This window comes from Neodiprion fabricii, chromosome 3 (genome assembly GCF_021155785.1).
Source record: "Neodiprion fabricii isolate iyNeoFabr1 chromosome 3, iyNeoFabr1.1, whole genome shotgun sequence".
NCBI lineage: Eukaryota > Metazoa > Arthropoda > Insecta > Hymenoptera > Diprionidae > Neodiprion > Neodiprion fabricii.
Genome location: NC_060241.1, coordinates 26,432,836 through 26,451,728, shown reverse-complemented (window position 1 = coordinate 26,451,728; position 18,893 = coordinate 26,432,836). Strand labels below are relative to the sequence as shown.

At 41.7% G+C, this 18,893-nt stretch overlaps 1 protein-coding gene and 1 long non-coding RNA gene across 2 annotated transcripts; one reads left to right on the top strand and one right to left on the bottom strand.

Annotated features, from left to right (window-relative positions):
- Positions 1 to 64: 64 nt before the first annotated feature.
- On the top strand, positions 65 to 2,965 carry LOC124178297 (adenylate kinase 8). The gene is made up of 11 exons (XM_046561532.1): positions 65 to 160; positions 351 to 477; positions 804 to 889; positions 1,010 to 1,109; positions 1,382 to 1,521; positions 1,575 to 1,752; positions 1,865 to 1,932; positions 2,012 to 2,029; positions 2,082 to 2,224; positions 2,421 to 2,592; positions 2,699 to 2,965. The coding sequence occupies exons 1-11, from the start codon at positions 65 to 67 to the stop codon at positions 2,963 to 2,965; spliced, it is 1,395 nt and encodes a 464-aa protein (XP_046417488.1).
- A 991-nt stretch (positions 2,966 to 3,956) lies between these two features.
- Positions 3,957 to 8,648, bottom strand: LOC124178796. The gene is made up of 3 exons (XR_006869893.1): positions 8,561 to 8,648; positions 4,626 to 8,139; positions 3,957 to 4,346 (listed from the first exon to the last, which is right to left on the bottom strand). It is a non-coding gene; the product is annotated as an uncharacterized LOC124178796 (long non-coding RNA).
- Positions 8,649 to 18,893: the final 10,245 nt, after the last annotated feature.

The following is an 18,893-nucleotide window of genomic DNA, read 5'->3' as shown; positions in this document are numbered from 1 at the left end:
CGTGTATGAAAAACAATTAACCTTGATAAAATAGATAACGTAGATCTAAAAATTCTTTCAAAAAATGCTCGGTACCGTTGATGCAATCAAGCGTAACTTGATAATTCCACCGCGATTTGTTCCCTACATGGAAAAGCATCGCATTTACGAACTCTTCCACGTAAGCAAAGTTACAATTTATGTACATAAATTATGTACAAGCAAACTGTGAAGGGGTTGTATGTCTAATAATTCTCGATGGCAATGGTTAATTACACCTTCGATTACACCGATAATTTTTTTAAAATCGAATTAAATAAAGCACTGTCACATGGTTGATAAATCGGTTGAATGCATGTGATAAATGACAGGAACTCGCAACAGAGCTACTAATAAAAAGGCCAGATGATCATATCAGCTATCTGAAGCAATGTATTCAGCATGCCGCACTGAATCGGGATGTCCCTAGAATAATCGTACTTGCCCCACCGGACTTTGGTAACAATATTCGCTCAACAGAATTATGACAAATTTTTGTAAAGAGACAATAGCCAATTGAAATGATTTTTATCTGTACAATTAATTACTTTTCTATCATTCAACAGCAACTGCATATGTAAGTATTTCAACTATATTATAGACTCGAAATGTTCGAAAATGACATACACTTCAGTAACAGAATCTACAAGAAAGTTCAACGAGATTGAAAATTATATGGATACAGAATACAGAATATTCGAAAATAAATTTTAGGGCGTTACGGATTATTTACTTCACCACTGTGAATGGATCTGCGATTAATTGATGGTTAATCTAATATCCAGATAAGATGCGCCTCGCCGAAGCATTACAAGAGGAGCTCGGCGTCCGGCCCATAACCATTAGTGACATTCATCAAGTTACGTCAACGGTAAATTTTTTAAATTTGTACTTACTGTATATTCGCAATGATGTAATACATTAATGAATTTTCATAGTATTTTTTTTTTCACCTTAATACTTCTATGTCATTATTCAATTGTACTTTTAGTGCATGCATCTCAGTTGTGCCGACGCCGAAGATTTCGCGCGGAATTTGAAGAAAATACTTCGAACTGGGATGCTGAATGATTCCGGCTGGACTCTCGTAGGTAAGATGAACTATGTTTACACAATAAAATCAGGTATATTGAAACAGTACTATATATACTAACGTAATTCTGTTCTACCGCACGTGCAACAGATGTACCGAGGACGAAAGCAGAGGCTCAAGCTTTTCAGCGTATCGGTATTATCCCCACACACGTCTTACAGATCAACCCTACTGGGTCATTAGGTACATTGTCGTACAATTAGCTGTTACGATATTTCGTATCACTTTTCATATTTCAACTTTTAAATCACAACCAACTTCTTGTTCTAGACTGCAGAGAAGATGGTGACATGGTAACTGACTTCCAGGTGTCCAAGCAGAGCCGTAGCGTTCATTATTTAACCCCGGAGCAACGCGCGTACGAAAAACACCTTCGTGGTCTACAAATCGCGTACTCAGACTCGTTGATCGTTAGTATTTAACGTAGATAATGTTCGGTCAAAATTTAAAAGCTTCCTTACAGGAAGTTGACGTTGGAGACCGAAGTATTGAAGAGCTAGCAAAGGACTGCGCTATCCTAGCGAAAATGAGGAAACACTGTGGAGCACCATCGATTTTTCGGGTAGCTATTATCGGTTCTCGAGGGTCCGGCAGTCGTACTGTCGCTAGACACCTTTGCCAACGGTTTCATCTTGTCCATGGTGAGAACAGCTTGACTTTTTCCACAATGTTGTACGTTCCTTGTAACTGTGTGTATTATTCATCGAAAGATAAATTCGATTGTAAGAACTGTTTGAGATGATTCCCTTTTAGTTGATTTTGAAAAAATCCTGCAGCAGGCACGTATGCAGGACTCGCCGTTAGGTAAAACTCTGAGAATGATCGAACACGCCTGGGGCAAGAGACCCACGCCTGAAACCAGGGTGCAAGTTATTGAAGTATGTTATGCATTCTTATTACTGTATTAACAGTGACTGTGTCAGTTTCTTTTCACGTCAAATTTCATTCTACTATTGTATACGAAAAATAGTGTCATTTACGAAGTAAACGCGATTATGTGCAGAAATATATTCTTGACTACGAGTGCATGAAACGTGGCTGGGTATTGACCGGGTATCCCATCAACGAGCAGGATTTCCGACTACTTGACATGTTGGCTACACCGCCAAATCGGTAGGCATAATATTCCCACGAAGTAATGATTTAAGTTTCAACAAATTGCCGATATGCTCAAGGCGACGTATTCTCCTTTCTTAGTCAAAACAGACTGCTGCGTCAAACGAAATTCGTAATTTGAAAGAGAATTATTTGTTATACGATGAGCTTTGATTTGTCTGATTATATCCTCTCATACCGGAAAATTCATCAGGGTCATATTTTTGGACGTTGACTCTTTCACATGCAAACAGAGGCTACTTGGACGTCGTGTTAACATGTACACTGGTAGCAAACACAATCTAACATCCGACAATTCTATTGAAGAAAAAATCGACCAGTTAGCCGCACATCCGGAAGACTATCGTAGCAACGTAGAACGACAGGTAATACCGGAAACCTCTATTCACGGATCGATAAATTCACTGCGAAAATATTCTATCACACAACTGTTTCTGGTCAATCTTCTCTGATCCTTTCTTGATTCTATAGATCAAAGAGTACGAAGATAACGTAACAGCCATGATGAATTATGCGGGAGCTTCGGCGACCATCATCGACGGGTCTGGTTCAGCGTCAACCGTACGTGAATTGACAGAGGCCTGTTTGATGAGACCTGCTCCATGTGCTCCACCCAGAGTTCCAGCTCGAGCCCGAGATATCAACGCGGAGGACATCGAGTTTGACCCCGACGATGAAATAGATCCTCGAGTATTCGACGGCATCCGATTTCCAGAAGCGAAAGTGTCTTTGATTTAGTGATTTAATCGACTACCGCACAAATATCTTTGTTCGATTTCATCTAATTTTGATTTCGCTTTTCCACTACAAAATTTTTTTGTCAGACCATATGCCAATTTGCGTTTTGCGACCCAATGGGTGGAGCAGTCCGCAAGACGTACACTTGACGAGAACTCGTGTAAAGCGGTTTCTGATTTCGTTCAGCTAAAGCATTTAGGATTTCTGGAGTTACTTGAAGTCTTCCAATCACTCGCAATGTCAATTGAAATGTCTTCCAGTTTTTAATTCGTCAAGTACGTTCAATCCATTGCAAACTGGTAAATCTCTGGCGTATGAACATAATTAAATATGTATGCTATGACGTGTACTTATAATAAATTACGAGAGCGGAATCAGTTGTTCCTCTATAGTGCTACATTTGCAGTTTAACAGAATGCTTCACGTAAAATAATTGAGGGAAACAATGAACATCTTCGATTTTAATCTTGATATTAACTTGTACGAGCTACATTTCGACACACCCTCGCTTTGGGGCGGCGTAGGGAACTTCCCTCGTTTGTTGCTCCCCTGGCATTCTAGGCATCCGAACCTCGCCACGTCACTTACCGCAACGCGTTGCGTGGCGGTGAGGGTGTCAAACGTCACGCGGCAGCATCGACGTCGACCTAGAATCGTCGATCGTCGACGGGGTTGCGAGGAGTCGTCGACAAGGGTGAAACACCCCTTGGAGCTGACGTAACAACACGTCAGCGATTTCGGTGGCGCCTAGCCCACGGCAATCATCAACGCGTAGAAGTAGCAGCCGGTTTCATGTGCTCTAACGTTACTTGTATTATTCTTCTCTAGCGCAGGGTCGTTATAAATTGACCTAAATACTTTTCGCCGTTTCCCCGGCATTTGCAAGCGAACTCTTACAAGTTTTTCAATCTTTGAATTAGCGATATAAAATAATACATGCAATCACGAACAGCGTTTGCAAGACTTTATGCAAACACTAATTAACGTTTTATTTAAATCACGAATTTCAAACACAATAAGCATAATTACGAATATATTTTTGAGCTTGCAGGTAACGTCTTGTTAATTCAAGTATCTTGTGTCCAATTCTAGTCGAAGGTGTGAGCGATTTCGATGTCGAAATTACTAACATGGCATCCTGATACAAAAGGCGACCCGAAGCTTGGAAAAATTTATGGAAAGGTAACGATGCGACGCGCACGCTACCCGGAGGGCACCAGCCCCAGGATGGCATCATTTTCAAGAGGCTTCGTGCACCGAACTCGTCCTCGTCCACCAGCCGCGCGTTATGAAATCTTGGTGCGGAAATATGCTTCGCGTTTGAGGCAATTAACGGAGTTAGCAGAAGTGTTGCGTGGGAGCTCATTTTCCTCCTGGAATTCTGAAAGAGAAATCCAATGTTTCCGTACTTCAAGTTAAAACTCAAATTTTCAATCACACTCACGTATTCGATGCTGATGAATTATTTGCCAAGCATAAACTTGATCATGGGTGTTAGAATATTTTGTATCCAATCAACAGTGCAAAAATCAGCATCAGGAATGGTGAATATTAATGGGACATATTATGTGTGTAAAGAAATATTGAAATCCACAATTATGACCGGACGTGAGAAAGATAGGCAATAAAGATAGAAGGAATGAAGGGAAAATACTATTACACTTTACAACAGCAACAAGAAGCTGTGAGGATTTGTTTCTACTGCCAGGATTCAGGGGAATCGATCTGGCTTTACTTCGTCCCTCCCAGAATATACGTAACCAGCGTTCGTACCCGCCATGCAACCCTGATCTGGAAATATGCCCCTTGTTTGAAGGACTTGATGCAGATGTACTTCGAATCTCCGCGGTTATGGCATGATCTGAAACACACATCGTTATCTTCTTCTTCGAGATATTTACATTTTCATGTGAGAAAATCACGAGTTAATTGTGTGTTTAATTGAGCTTAGCTTTAGCTGTTTTTACAGCTTACCCTCACGATATACACGTGCACAAATAAATGGATACGGTATTTCAATTCATCACGGTCGCCAACTTTTTTTATGGACAGGGGAATAATGAGCTGTAATTTGTAATTCGAAATTTGAGGAACCAGCCACGTGCGGTCACAGATACTTGTGCCAGGAAAGCAGAATGAAAGAGGATGTTCGTACTGTATGTATGTATCTCCTTCCTGTTTCCGGTGCGAGTAAAGGATAACCGCATTTCCTGGCTCACAGCGATACTGTTGGTTAAAGAACCACGAGGAAACAGGAAGTTTGGGTTCAGGGATATAGACTCCGGTGGAGGTCTTTTCCGAGGTTTCTGTATGACTGAAGAAGTTGGAATGAAGATTGGTGCGAGGACAGCATGACCGTAATGTGTGCTGTATCCAGCTGCGGTGTACTGTACACGCCGTTTCCGCAATATGCAATTTATGCAGACGTTTGACCGTAATCGATCCGTATTGTAAATGATATGTGTGTACAGCAGAGAAGCAACACGTGGAGTTTTTTTGAAAATTTGCCAGGATCTTAGCAGTTCAATGGAGCCTCCTTTCATTGGTGTTGCTTCATCTTCATGGAAACCTGTTATCAGATGGCATTCGCTGGTTTTAAGATTTCTTATTTTTATACCTATAATAATAATACTGGTGCTAAGTCGTCGATTATTTTCACCGTCACGCATGGCATATACCACGATTTCAAGTGGCTACAATAGAGGTGGCGATTCCCAAGTTTTACTCACCGGATTTCTTGAGACAAAACTCGAAAGCATTCGAGACTTTAATCTCGGGCACGGGAAATAATTATCTAAATCTTTATCTTGCTTTGAATATGACAGAAAAATGCCGGTCAATGGAAACAGCTGTTCGATATTTCAGACCAGCACGGATTTGTTATAATTGATTAATAATTATTGATAAAGGAACTGAAAAACTTTATTAACTTTATAGGAATGTAATCTGTAATCAACACCAAAGAAATTGGTACGGAAATGGACTATCCTGTATTGTAACATTACATCGGTTTTCGAGACGTTGAGTTCGATATTGACTGCAAGTTTTTTGTACATTTGATGTGAGAACCATTTTAAAAATTTTTTTGCTATATAATATAAGAAATTCATTTTCCATTCGAAACGCTGTCTACATTTTCGAAAAACGGGTGAAGTTTGTTTTGGTATTCTGGTAGGTCGGAATGTTCGTTGTCGGAATTATACGAGTATTTGCAACACTTGGGTAGATCATTGACTTGTTCACATTCGGTGCTTCTATCTTTCGTAGCATTTCTTAGATCCTGATATTTTAGCGTGCTTCTCATTTTCCTACCGTTTCACTCTAGTCGATAATATGAAAAGCTGAAACCCGGTTCGCGCTAAGAAAAATCCATAGAATTCCTCGAAGCATTCCTCGAGTCCTGGTAATCGGGGATGCTTCTCGCCTTCGCACTCATCTAGTTGGCAGCTGAACAGACATCAAGGACTCGCTTGGTCGAACCTGGTAATGTTAGTAGTTATTCCATAGGTCAGTTTGAGCAAATGAAACGTGTATCCTTTCAACTTCTCACATCCTGTTCTCCAATAACAATCTACCCTTTGGGGTTCGTTCGGAAAGCCCAAGGCGTAGCTATTGGTAAAGATCCCCTGAAAATAGTAGCTGGTGGCCCCACTTTGCAAGGACCCTAAAATCCTGTGCGAATTGCTCGGCGTTTCTTGGTCCCTGATAACTAAGTATGTTACTTGACTCCGCGTCCTTCCGAACGCTCGTAGCACATACTTGTACGGTCCTGGGTGAAGGTGAAGTGGAAGGCAGTTGTTCTTGCCGGGGAGATCCTTAAAAGGGTTTCTCGCGTCCTGTTAAACAGGGCACGATACTCGTCTTGACGATCCTTTCTCGTAGATGTGGTCGCGTCGGTTGACCCGGGCAAAGCCATCCTGCCGCACAAGCGAACTACCCTGTTCCTCAAGTCCTGGTAGTTCAGTCTACGATATGGTTGGCGTCCTGGCGACCAGCATTGTTCACCTAGGCTCGATCGAACTCCGCTACATTCATTTCCTGCAGTTCCATCCTTCATTGTAGTTCTTGATCCCTGTTACTTTAACGTACAGTTTGTTTTGATGCGCCCCCTGAGCACGCTAGGTTGCGAGGCAACGCCCAACTCAAGAATGAGCCCTCATATTTAATTCAAAAACGGGAGGATATGAAAGGTCGGTCGGACTTCTCGAGTCCTGATAAAGTAGCGTTCCATTCTCGACAACGTCGCTTAAGGGTGTAAGTATATACGTGGTGGTCACCTGCATTGCGGAGTTTCATTCACCACGCCTGTGCCAGCTACAACACAACCGGCCATCTAACGCATGTCCTTCGCTACGGTCCTTGGATCCTGGTAGTAAAATCTTCGTTTCGTTTTGATGTCCGTTTAACTCAAGCAATCGATAGTTGTTTCCTTATTTTTCGTCTATTTGTATCTTTTCGTCTACCAAGTTATCCACGCATGATGAAACCCGCTACGTTCGTTATACTTTGAAGAGCAAATATCTCAGTCTCACCGCTTACGATTGTTCCGTGATGTATGGATTTGCTCGTGTAAAAAAAAAAAAAAATGAACCGTTTGGTAAAATGTTACGATGAATTTTTAATGACGTCCACGTCGCAAATAGATGGTTCGCAAGCACCCAGATGGACCGATAGACGAAAGAAAAGTAATCGATGATTGTTATCTACGGTATATATGAATAACATATGTTTCCTCACCATTTCAATATTTAATTACAACCATGTTCGATATTTCTCTTTTAACTATGTTTTCCCGCCTGTTTTGTACGAGTATCCTGTTTTCCTGAGTCAATGAAAGTGGTGACGCTTTAAAGCTTATTCGCCAGGCTTTCATAGCGGGGAAAAGAACGGATGGCATACAGGAAAGTCATGGTGTCCTGGTCCAACGAATGTTTCCGACGCCCGTTTCTTGACGAATGACGGGACGTTGACGATCGGTTTTCCGCTTGGACTTCCGTCACCAGCTTCGCCAGCTGACAGCTCAATTTTATAGTTGTCAATGCTGCAGGTAGCTTTGAATTTCTGTATACGTATACGGAAAAATGCTGAAATATCCACCCCATGTATTCCTGGTCACGAAAAATTTGCTGCCGACTCTTTTGCACGTGCCAAGCAGCCTAAGTAAACTGCAACTCCTAGAACCAGAGAAAATGCGTTTTCCTAATCATAGTACCCTGGTGCAGCCCAGATTACTAGGGGGTAAATATCCTCCTTGATGCAAGGAGTGCAGTAAGCGCGATTGATAAGATTTTCGTCGTATCGAATGAATATTACCATTTCACCAATGTTTCATAATTGTGATAAAACACGTGTCATAAACTAATCAAAGGTCATCACAAATTGGACACGACCCACAAGTTTGTCGGACTGATAAATAGTTTGTTACAAAATAAAGGCACAATAATTACTGATAACATTTCTAACTAATGATGTTTGAATAACACGCGCATTTTCGCAACGTTCTTATGTTTGGGTGAACGAGAAGGACGCGAGATAACGTTACGAAAGAAAGGTTTTGGAGTTTCCCCAGCAGTCTCTCGTATTAATGATATTAACCCTCTTTGGGTGCTGGAAACGAACATGCGGGAACTATAAGACGTGGAGAAGCTTCGCGGCGGCAGCTACCCTTGTTCGTATTGATCCGAGGCGTCTTAGAACCCCTGCCGAAGACAGAGTGGCTACCTCTTGGATTCACCCGTGGTCGACACACCTGCAGGTTGACAATACAGAGTAATTAGCCGATCGCCTCATGGTCATTGGCACAGTAAGGTTACTATAGAAAATCGCAAGAGGTTCAAGTCACAGAATCAAGTTGTTCAACTAACAGGTATATTTATATAGTCAGTGTCGATTATCAATTCCGATAGTCAATTCGTCAAGTTTCATTAAGGTTGAAATCCATCCATGCACTCGACGGTGGATGTTGGTATTGGGTTCACTCCCCACTACAGAAAGGTTTCATTCAATCAACTCCGAGGCAAGTTTGAAACCATAAAGGACTCGTACAGCGGTAGATCGTGCAAACTCTAACAACCGCAACAGCTCCAGCGTTATGCCAAATCGAGCTTCAAAGCACGAGCTCGCTTTTGGAACAGGGAAGTACGCTTGGGGCGGAAGCATTTCTCCCATAGTTTGTGAGACACTTTATAACGACCCGTTCGCCTACCTGGCTTCAGGGGTCCTAGTACAGCGGTCGACCAGGACGATGGTGGAGGTGCGGAAATACGCGTGTGTCCTTCACGGACATGGGTGTCTGGGACGGGCGGGTGACGTCCGGACATTCGAACGGCGCCTTGGCATCGCCTGGGCCGCGTTCCGGACAAGTTAAATTAACACGCATGCAGATTTCGGAATTGTTTTCGTTGTATCCGTCGGTGCTAATGGCAGGGCACTTAGAGCCTCGATTCGGACGAATCAAACGGTGGGACAACAGGCGAACAGAAACTCGTAGTCGGTCTAGTTTTAGGAGCATTCGGCGCCTGCGTCGCGACGCCCATATTGGACCAACCCTTGCGTACCGAGATCCTGGGTTATATTGAAATTCTCCAGGGATAAACCAGAGGAGCTGCGATAAGACACGCCCACAAATTTGTCCACAACAGTGTCGAGACAAACGGTTTTTGGTTTTCAACTTTCGCTAATTTCCTGTACGGTATGAGGAACTTCACTTGTATCAAGAATCGAAGTCCCTAAAAATTGGAATCAGAATCACGATCCACTTAATCTTTTGTCGGAAAAATTGCAGTTCTTTTGGTTCTCTGCATTTGTTTTTGTTCACGAAGAATCGAATTTTTTATTACCTTCCATTTTCTTCGGGCAGATTGCGAAAATGTTGCTTATTTACTTGCAAATATTCGTTGACAATACTCGTTAAATTGAAATTAAAAAACACATGGCATTCGGTGGACGCGTTTCAACTATCCCCGAGATGTGAAACTCACGATAATCACATTTTACCCAAGTTTTTACGTCCGGATTCCGTCGAAGTACAATAATTAATAACCCCTCTCCGAGTAAAATCGGGAAATGAGCTTTTAATTACTTAGACGCGAGCCCGGATCCTGCATAAGAACCATAGAGTGTTGACTCGCGGTCCATATACACATAATCACGGCATGCCTATCCACTCGAAAATAACTGACACGAAACTAATTAATTCCGGGCGTAGCGCATAATTCACGTCACGGATGCAGATGCAGCCTGCATACCTCGAGTGTACGATGTGCAACATTGTGAATGACGTTGGTACACCGCAAGCACGAAGCTGTGGTGGAAAAGGGTAGGTTCTCGGAAAGCTGCGATCTCGACTCGACTGCACCTCGGTGTTGCAATTCGTATCCTAGGAATGTTTGCGTGTGTAATGTGCGGGTACATATTATAGGTATACGAACGCAACGTTTTCGTGTGCATTTCGTTTGCATTCCCCGGTAGCTTCAGGGTTTAACGCGGTAGTCGTAGCGCAGTCGAGTATTACACATACAACTTGTGCAGAAATGTGAATATAATGACTACTTTTTTGTATCTTAATTACGCTGTAATTAATTAAAATACTTGTACTACGTCAGAGCTCTACTTGCAGGTGCAAATTGAGTTATTACGAGATGCGGAAGATTCCGAACGGGGCAGCAGCTGAAACTCGAACTTTCGATTTATATCGACGGTAATTTTTTTATTACTGAAATATAATTATACACCCCGCATTGCCGAATTGCAAGCTACGTGAAAAGTCTTGAAAATTATTTTCTCGCTGTGCGGCTTTTCAGCACTTTTACTTGGCGGTTGAACGACGTGGTCGTTTTGGTGCACAGATACGAGTGCATTTGTTAGGTAGCACAAAGGTATAATTTCTGCTACCTGCGATAATTAAGCTGAAAAATGACAAAGGTGAATAATTTGTTTTTGGCAATCGGAGAATACCGACAGGCAAACCGACTCGTTCGATGAGAAACGAAATCGGATAATGAGTATAATAACGAAAGCGCGTACATACAGAAAACAGCCGGGGCTTGGGTGAAGTGAAAAGAGATCTTATACGAGTGCCATTAAGAATCCTTTAATCTTTCAACCGAATGGTCCAACTGAGGCAGTAAATTTTGAAGCAAAAGAGGAAGAAGAAAGAAAAAGGGGAAAAAAAAAATTGAACGTATTTTCTCTTGATTACAGACCACATTGCGGGTAATACCAGCTTTGCGCGATGTTGAACAGATAAAGTGGCGACACGGACGGATAAAAATACATTGGCTGCATCCCTTCGGTGGGTTTTTGTATAACAGGTATCATCCTTTGTGTCATACGTCGAAAAGGAATTTATTGTACATCCTTTCGCGTGTTCCTCGGAAAGCAGCTTGCGCGTGTATAATGAGGATGAGGAGGAGGAGGAGGAGGAAGAGGAGCGGGGTCTTCTTCGTTCGTGAAATCGTAACGATCTGGTCCGTAAAGGTAGGAGGTGAAAAAAAGATAACGGTAGAACGATTTAGAACAGTGGAGGTCGGATCAAACGCGGCTGGCGTCGTTCGAAATCGCAAACAATCGAGGAAACACGGGAATCCATTGGCGATCGGTCACGCGCATGAATATAACTGCCGTTGAATGTCTCTAGAGAGACTCGGTCGTTCAGTGCTGAATGGAGGGCATCCGCGATGCAGGCAAACGTGTCCCACCTACACAAGGTATACGCTTTGCGACATACGTATAACAGGTTACGGGTACCTACGTCAGGGTGCCAGCACAGGTGTAACAGACACTCTTTACCTCCGCAAGCGATTCACAGACCGTCGGATACAGGGTGGCTCGAGCTTTAAGTATTAATTTTTTGCGCAAGATGCGATTCTGTGCATCGTGAATTGCACTTCATGATCCGGATGGGTGAAAATGAACGGAGAGAAAAGGATCCGTCCATGGATTGAAACATGATTTTGAATTCTTTCGTGTGAGAACAAAATGACATTATCTATATTACAAAGACAGCGTATTTCGTGCGTTACGTCAGTTATACTCTGTTTGAAATGAGTTCCAGATTTTGCGTAAGATTGGAGGAAACTAAGAATCGGAATTTCAAAAACATCCTTGACATTAATTGTATACAGTTGCTATGGCTGATAACTTTTCTTTTGGGCTTGAATACTTTCAAAAACCATGGAACCGAGTATTCGAAGAATTAATGGTGATTAAAATTTGCTTAAATTTTGGTCACCTAGTATAACGGAAGCGGAATATGTGAAAAATCACGCTTCATCGATCCTGCTAAATGTCAGCTTAACGATGGTTCTTTGTTCGGGCAGAATGGCTTGATAATTGATGCGTGTGTGCGTGTTTGTAAGTTGTATTACACTTTATTATACCTCTGGTTTATGACGTTCGATCGAGCAATTTCCGTACCGACTACACGTGCACGCGCAAAAAAAAATTTTGAAAAATGTTAGCAAATTAATCGAAAAGAACGCCGTTTGCGCATTTAATTTTACAAAGTATCCTACTGGTTAAAAATTAAAAAAATTGATCAGCCTGCAATAAAGGCAACAATTTATGAAATGATTTTGACTATGAATTTTTGGCCTTTTCATTTAAACATCTCACGCAACAACATTCTAGTTAATATTTTTTGAATGCAGATTCTAACAATCGCGCGGTTGAGAATAATTTGACGAAAGAAGAAGAAAGAAAAATCGAATGCCTGGCCGAATATTTCCGGCGATTTCGCGCGTCGAGGAGGTTTCGCGATTCTCACGCGTTCCGGTCGCAGTCACTGGATATGTATAACAAAACGTGACGGGTTATTATATTCCTTTCGTGCCGAGCAGACACTCTCCGTGTAAGGCTGACGACGGATGTATACATACACGTGTTATACGTGTATGAATTCGTATGTGTGGATGTACGGGGAGAGAGTGCTTGAGCACGGCCGTTGGTCAGACCCCCCAAGGTTCCAATTACGATTCAATGGGGGTTCCCCGCCTGCAACTCTACAACTAGATAAGTCCGCGAACCACGAAGCACCTTATTTTATCTGCCTTTTTCTCTCTTTCCTTATTTCTCTCCTTACATTAGGGGTGCAACGCCGGTGAAGAATACCTACCTTCTTTCCACTCAACGAGTAACCATTTTCCTTCAAATCGTATCACAGTAACGCAACTACTTTATAAATGTTTATTTATTTATATATTTATTTAATGTAGTTTGTCTTGTTACCTCCAAATTATCTCACGCTGGATAATGGTTTCACACGTAATTCTTTACTAGTTTTAAAACACTCGCTCGCTAAAGCTCGCTCGGGGTCGGATGCCTAGTGTAGTTGGTGTTTGTGCTCATGCGTTCGCTTACTCGTTGCCAGTGTTTTACAAGATGACATAGTTGTAGGGGATACTCACGATGACTTCCCAAAAAATTCTGGTATTTACTTCACAGTACACAGAGTGAACACTGTCTTCGTGCATGTGACGCAAACCGAATCTGCCCGTAAGATTTTTTCTCTATAATGCTACAAATCACGTTGACACGTGCATGTAAGTATGACGTATTGTCATTTTATGACAATAAATATCGTCGAAAAATACCACAGAACAATCAGCTAAGTGCTGACAGATTTGAAACACTACGCGCAGCAATTTTAGCTCTAAGTGTACGACGTTATTGTCATATATTCCTATGTATACAATGCCAACCACTCACCAATTGCAATTTGTTGATCCTGGTCGTTCGGCTCTCTTTTCCGATTCAAAATGTTATCTGAAGCATGCATATTGGTTTGATAGTAAAAAAATATTACGTTTTCAATAATCAAATTTGTAAACTTGAAAATTAGTCCGGAAAGTTAAACGTCATCAGGTCAAGGACCTCGACAGCCGAAACTAGGGAGCGTTCGTCCTGGAGATCGAGATCCACCAGGTGGAGGACCTGGACCCCCAGAATTACGGAGCGCTTGTCCTGGAAGTCGAATTCCATCAGGTAGCGGACCTGGAGCGCAGGAACTACGCAGCGCTTGGTCAAAAGTCACCAGGTCACGGACCTGTACAGCCAGAACTACGGAAAATTAGTCCTGAAGGTCAAAAGTCACCAGGTCCAGGACCTGGACAGCCAGAACTACGGAGCGCTTGTTCTGGAAGTTAAGTTTCACCAGGTACTGGACCCGGAGCAGAGAAACTACGAAGCGCTTGTCCGGGAAGTCGAGTTTTACAAGGTAGCGTACCTGGAGCGCTTGTCCTGGAACTCGAATTGACCAGGAAGCGGATCCGGAGCGCGGGATCCAGGAGATAGAAAAACCGGTACTCGAAATCTGCGGAGCGAGATTCTCATCCGTCCGCTCTAGTGCGCGGTTGTTTCCAGACTGAGGAATTCGGCTAGCTGATTTTCGTCTGTATAGATCGATGACGTCAAGAGAAAAAAAATTTTGTGTGTCGTCACTTTCCGAACATCCGAACACCCAAACTTTGGTTTCGAACTTTAATACCATGTATGATGTATGATACGATGTATGATGTACGATATGATGTATGATTATATATTTGTAGTTTGATAATTTGTGCGGCAAAGTTTGAGGTAGTTTTCGATCATACGCTGCTTTCGGCAGCGATAAAACTAACGATCCAATGTTTTGTGCACCAGAATTGTGAAAATCGCTCGTTTCCTTGTGCTATCAGTAATTTTTGCATAACGAACGATTACGCGACTCGGTCTCCGTTGCGGAGCGCGGTATAACCGCCGGGTAATCAACGCGTGATTGCGGGCACAAAGATCACTGATTGGGTCGTTTACGGTGGCATAATATACACCGTACAGCGAAGGGTGATCCCGTGTCGCTGCTTTCGTAAGGGATGAGGATTACACGAACCCTTGATGAAAGTAACGCGACAAACTCGTCCAAGGGTAGATCCATGTCTCTTCTTCGTGCGTAGGTATTACACCATCATCGACACCCTGTAATCGTACGTGCTTGTATACTGGCTGAATTAAACGCTGATTGAACTCTGATTCAGGCTAAATTACGACGTATAGATCAGGATTGGCTGCGATACTTGTGAGAAGACTTTGACCGCATCATTAATTGAAATTCCAGGTTTACAAGATAATAATGGCTAAGCAATTTAACAAACTGTATAGCTTCAAATTAATTGAACCCAATCAGTTTACAGCGAATAAAATAATTTACAGTCATAAACAAGAATTGTATAATATTTTATTAACGCAACTTATTCAAGAAGGATATTACAAAAAACTAACTCGGTCACTTCTTATTCGGCAAAATTGAATTTTCATATTACTATACTCTTGGTTCATTTAGCAAACTAATTATTAGCGTCCGTTCGCCTCGGGTGATTTTTCTTTCACGATTGTTGCGACTGCTGATTATTAAACGACTCGGAAAATAACGAGGCCAACGATCATCGCCGAAGAAAAAAGGAAAGAAATTGAGTATAATTGTGTATAGTGCCTGATATTAGAGTGTCTTCCTTGTAATCCACATTGTCGCACATAATCCGACAATGAATACACGAGTAAACTCGACTGTCATTGTACCGAATGTGGCAAAGATCCCCGAGGTTGACGAACGGCAGAACATCAGGACCAAGAGGCGGAAATTACGTCTAATCAAAGGACAATAACCCCGAGTGAACTTTTACTTCTGATTTATACGTACATATAATATTCTTTACATCCGGGACGAGGGAAACACGTTGTACGAAATATGTATGTTAAAGCTCGCGTTTGCAGGGCAGGGTAATTTCCTGTTTACTTATACGCGTTTCACTTACGCATAGTAACCTTTGAAATATTAGCTTATTGATTGTTTTTCTCCACCTTGTACACTTTACTCAATACCCTATCACAGAAAGTGAATTCGGAGATGACTGAAATAAATTTGTATAAGTATGCGTTTTTAGAAAGGGTACGTATTTCTTTTTAATCAGCTTGTGATATTAGAAAACTTTACCGTGTAAGAGGAACCTCGAGGTCCGCTACGTAAATAAATATCAAGGGACAATTCATTGTTACAATTTTATCAATGTTCTTGAAACGCTGACGCGAATCCGATTCGTTGACTTATAACATAGCGGAATACACCGTATAACCATGTTAACCGTTACACAACTGTACCCACTGATTCGAATTCTATTTCCGAAGGTATAAAAAAATCGTTGAAATGTCACCGAATTATGAGATTAACAAATTGAAGATAAGCTTCAGTATTGCGTGCTCACTTAACATAAGTAATCATTTAGTCGTAGCGAAGAATTAGGTCTTTCGTTAATTTAATTTATCATTTATGATTCAATTGATCTTCGGTCGGAACTTTTCTGGTCGTTTAATCTCTAAATACGATAAAATCGAAGAGTAGCTCAGATTGAACGAAAACCGTAAAATAATATGACGTAATTAAAAAAAGAATCGCTAGAAAGTAACAAAACTGGATAACGATAACGGACGAAAGTTCTAAAAACCACATACGCAGGATCATCGGCCCAATATCACAGCAAGTTCTGGTTCAATAAGCTTGAATTAATAAGCCCCTTTAGCAGGGCTGCGAATCACCTTTATCGCGATCGTATACCTCCATCTATCGGGTTCAGGGTTGTTTACCACAAACGTCAGTTGATTTGACAAAGCCGCACATCCATTTGTACAAGTGGATATTACAGGCCCCGGATGACGGGGGTGGTTGTTATCCGCTCATTGAAGCTAACCACGAGGCTAAGTGCGCCGCCGAAGGGGCGGCGGGGGCGGAGGGGGAGGGCAGAGCCAGCCAATGAGAGGCCAGATCGTTGCCGAGGTAACCGGCGAGAGGGACGACGGGAATTATTCGACCGAGATTGAAAAGTTAGCGCAGAATATGCGGGGTTCGTCTCGGTTTGTGTATGTATAATGTATATACACTGATATGGGGGTGGGGGTGGAAATCCGAGAGGCGGGGTGAGGTTTCAGCTATCCGTGCTGCGGGGTGATCTTTTTCAGGGTGACACACCGCCGCGTGGATATCCGAATGAAAATATTTATTTATGTATTACGGAAAATGCGAGGTGCAAGGGCTCAGTTTCGCGGAAAGAGATATTGTTTCTGCGTAATTTGTGACATGGTTTACGAATAGGCGAGGGAAGTTTTATCGCTGTAAGAAATTATCTCTTTCTTCCTCGATTACGGCAGGTTCATCGTTTCTCGAAGTACGCAGTCGTACGTTTTTAATCACGACGAATGAAATTCGCGTTAGTAGCTAGTTCCTAACGCTTGTTAAAAAATTGGCAAACTTAATAGCAATATGGACTGCGAATACCGCGAAACGTATATTTGTCGGGGGTTGTCCCTTTTACGTCGTGCTAAAAGAAATTTCCCTAACAAAATTTTCAGACGTGGATTTCGTATATTCTTTTTTCTCGATCTTTTCTTCCTATTCGATGATTAAACTTAATCATGTTCAAACTGTTAATTTAATGGATCAAATAGTTATGAAATAATCGTTTGAATTTCCGGATTTAGCTGTCGAAATTGATTGGTTAACAATGTAGTTCATATTTGAACGTATTAGATATACTTTTTTAATTCTCATTTGAACAAATAGCCTTATAATTGTTGGACAACCGTGTACCACACAGTATATCTTCCTTGTAGTTAAAATTCTATTGCGCAAGCTGGATGTTTTTTTAGCATGCGAAAATTCATGCGTACTAAAAAAAGTCAAATTGCCATAAAGCGTATGACGTGTGTCAGTTTTACACGTACATGAACTAGTAAAAGTATTACTCACAGAAAATCATATATTTCGATTTCCTTGTAAGTATTGCTAATGAATTTCTATCGCCAAATAAATAATTATTTGTCACCGCATGGTTTGCAAAATTTCGGCCAGCTGGCTTACAGCGGTCATTCAAAGTACCGTTTACCTTAACTCGCGATTGTGTAAGTACCGAAGCAAATAATGTCACCACACCACATGTTTGATGCACAATAACAAAAGATAACGAATTCCATGAAAAAAAAAATAATATAGTTAGACAAATGCTGATAACATGTATTCGAAATGTATTCAAAAACGGAGTTTCATTTAAGCTTCACGCATCTACGTTCTCTCTCTATGTATTCTCTCGTTAAATCTGATCGCCTCTGGGCGTTTAAGCCCTCAAACCGTTCTAATTGAGGTTTCTCCTCGTTACTGCGAAAGAATCTAGAGACAATAGACGGCACGATGAGACAACAATTACACAAAGCAAACGACCTGTGAACAAAAGGCATCCATTGTTTTTTTCCCACGAGTGTCTGGTAATGAAATGGACCCTTAAGAAGTGATGGCATTCGACTCTGCCCACCCGTTCCTGATGAGAAGTGGTGCGAGTCAACGACAAGGCAGCCGTCCAACCGTAAGCAAGACTGTTCGCAACATTTTACCACTTATCTCTGATCATTGTCCTAATAGTTAAAACAGAATTAAGCGTCGAATACGTTTCGAAGACGGTTAATCCTCAACGACGGACTTGATTCTTTCCTGTAAAATTTTGTCTGAAGTAAGTGTTGAAGTCAATGCCGTTTGAAATTTAGGTCAATTATTATTTATCCCGAGGTTAACGATATGACATTTTTTGGCGCTGCAACCCTGTCGAGAATCAAATTCTTTCTTTACTGTTCGTATCCGGAAAAAGAGGAGAACCCACAGTTTTAAGATTTGCATAAAAGTAACGTGTTTTTATCGGTACTGGCAACGACAGTGTTTCTACGTTCTAAGGGTAACTTCCACACTTGAGGTCAAGTTTTTTGTTTCTAGTCTCTTTTCCCCTCATTAATTGTTTCTGGAGTTCTAGGGCTCTCCAACTGCAAGTGAAAGGCTGAATTTTCCCAATGTTCTTTAAAACACGTATTCTTTAAAACTCGCGAGAGTATGTGACTGCGTATTTTCTGTGCACGTGAC

What these genes read in the sequence shown, in the direction of transcription:
- LOC124178297 (XM_046561532.1), top strand. Translation starts at nt 65, where the DNA reads ATGCTCGGTACCGTTGATGCAATCAAGCGTAACTTGATAATTCCACCG. An exon ending in GCATTTACGAACTCTTCCAC is followed by an intron (nt 161 to 350) that starts GTAAGCAAAGTT and finishes GATAAATGACAG; the next exon opens with GAACTCGCAACAGAGCTACT. An exon ending in TTCATCAAGTTACGTCAACG is followed by an intron (nt 890 to 1,009) that starts GTAAATTTTTTA and finishes TTGTACTTTTAG; the next exon opens with TGCATGCATCTCAGTTGTGC.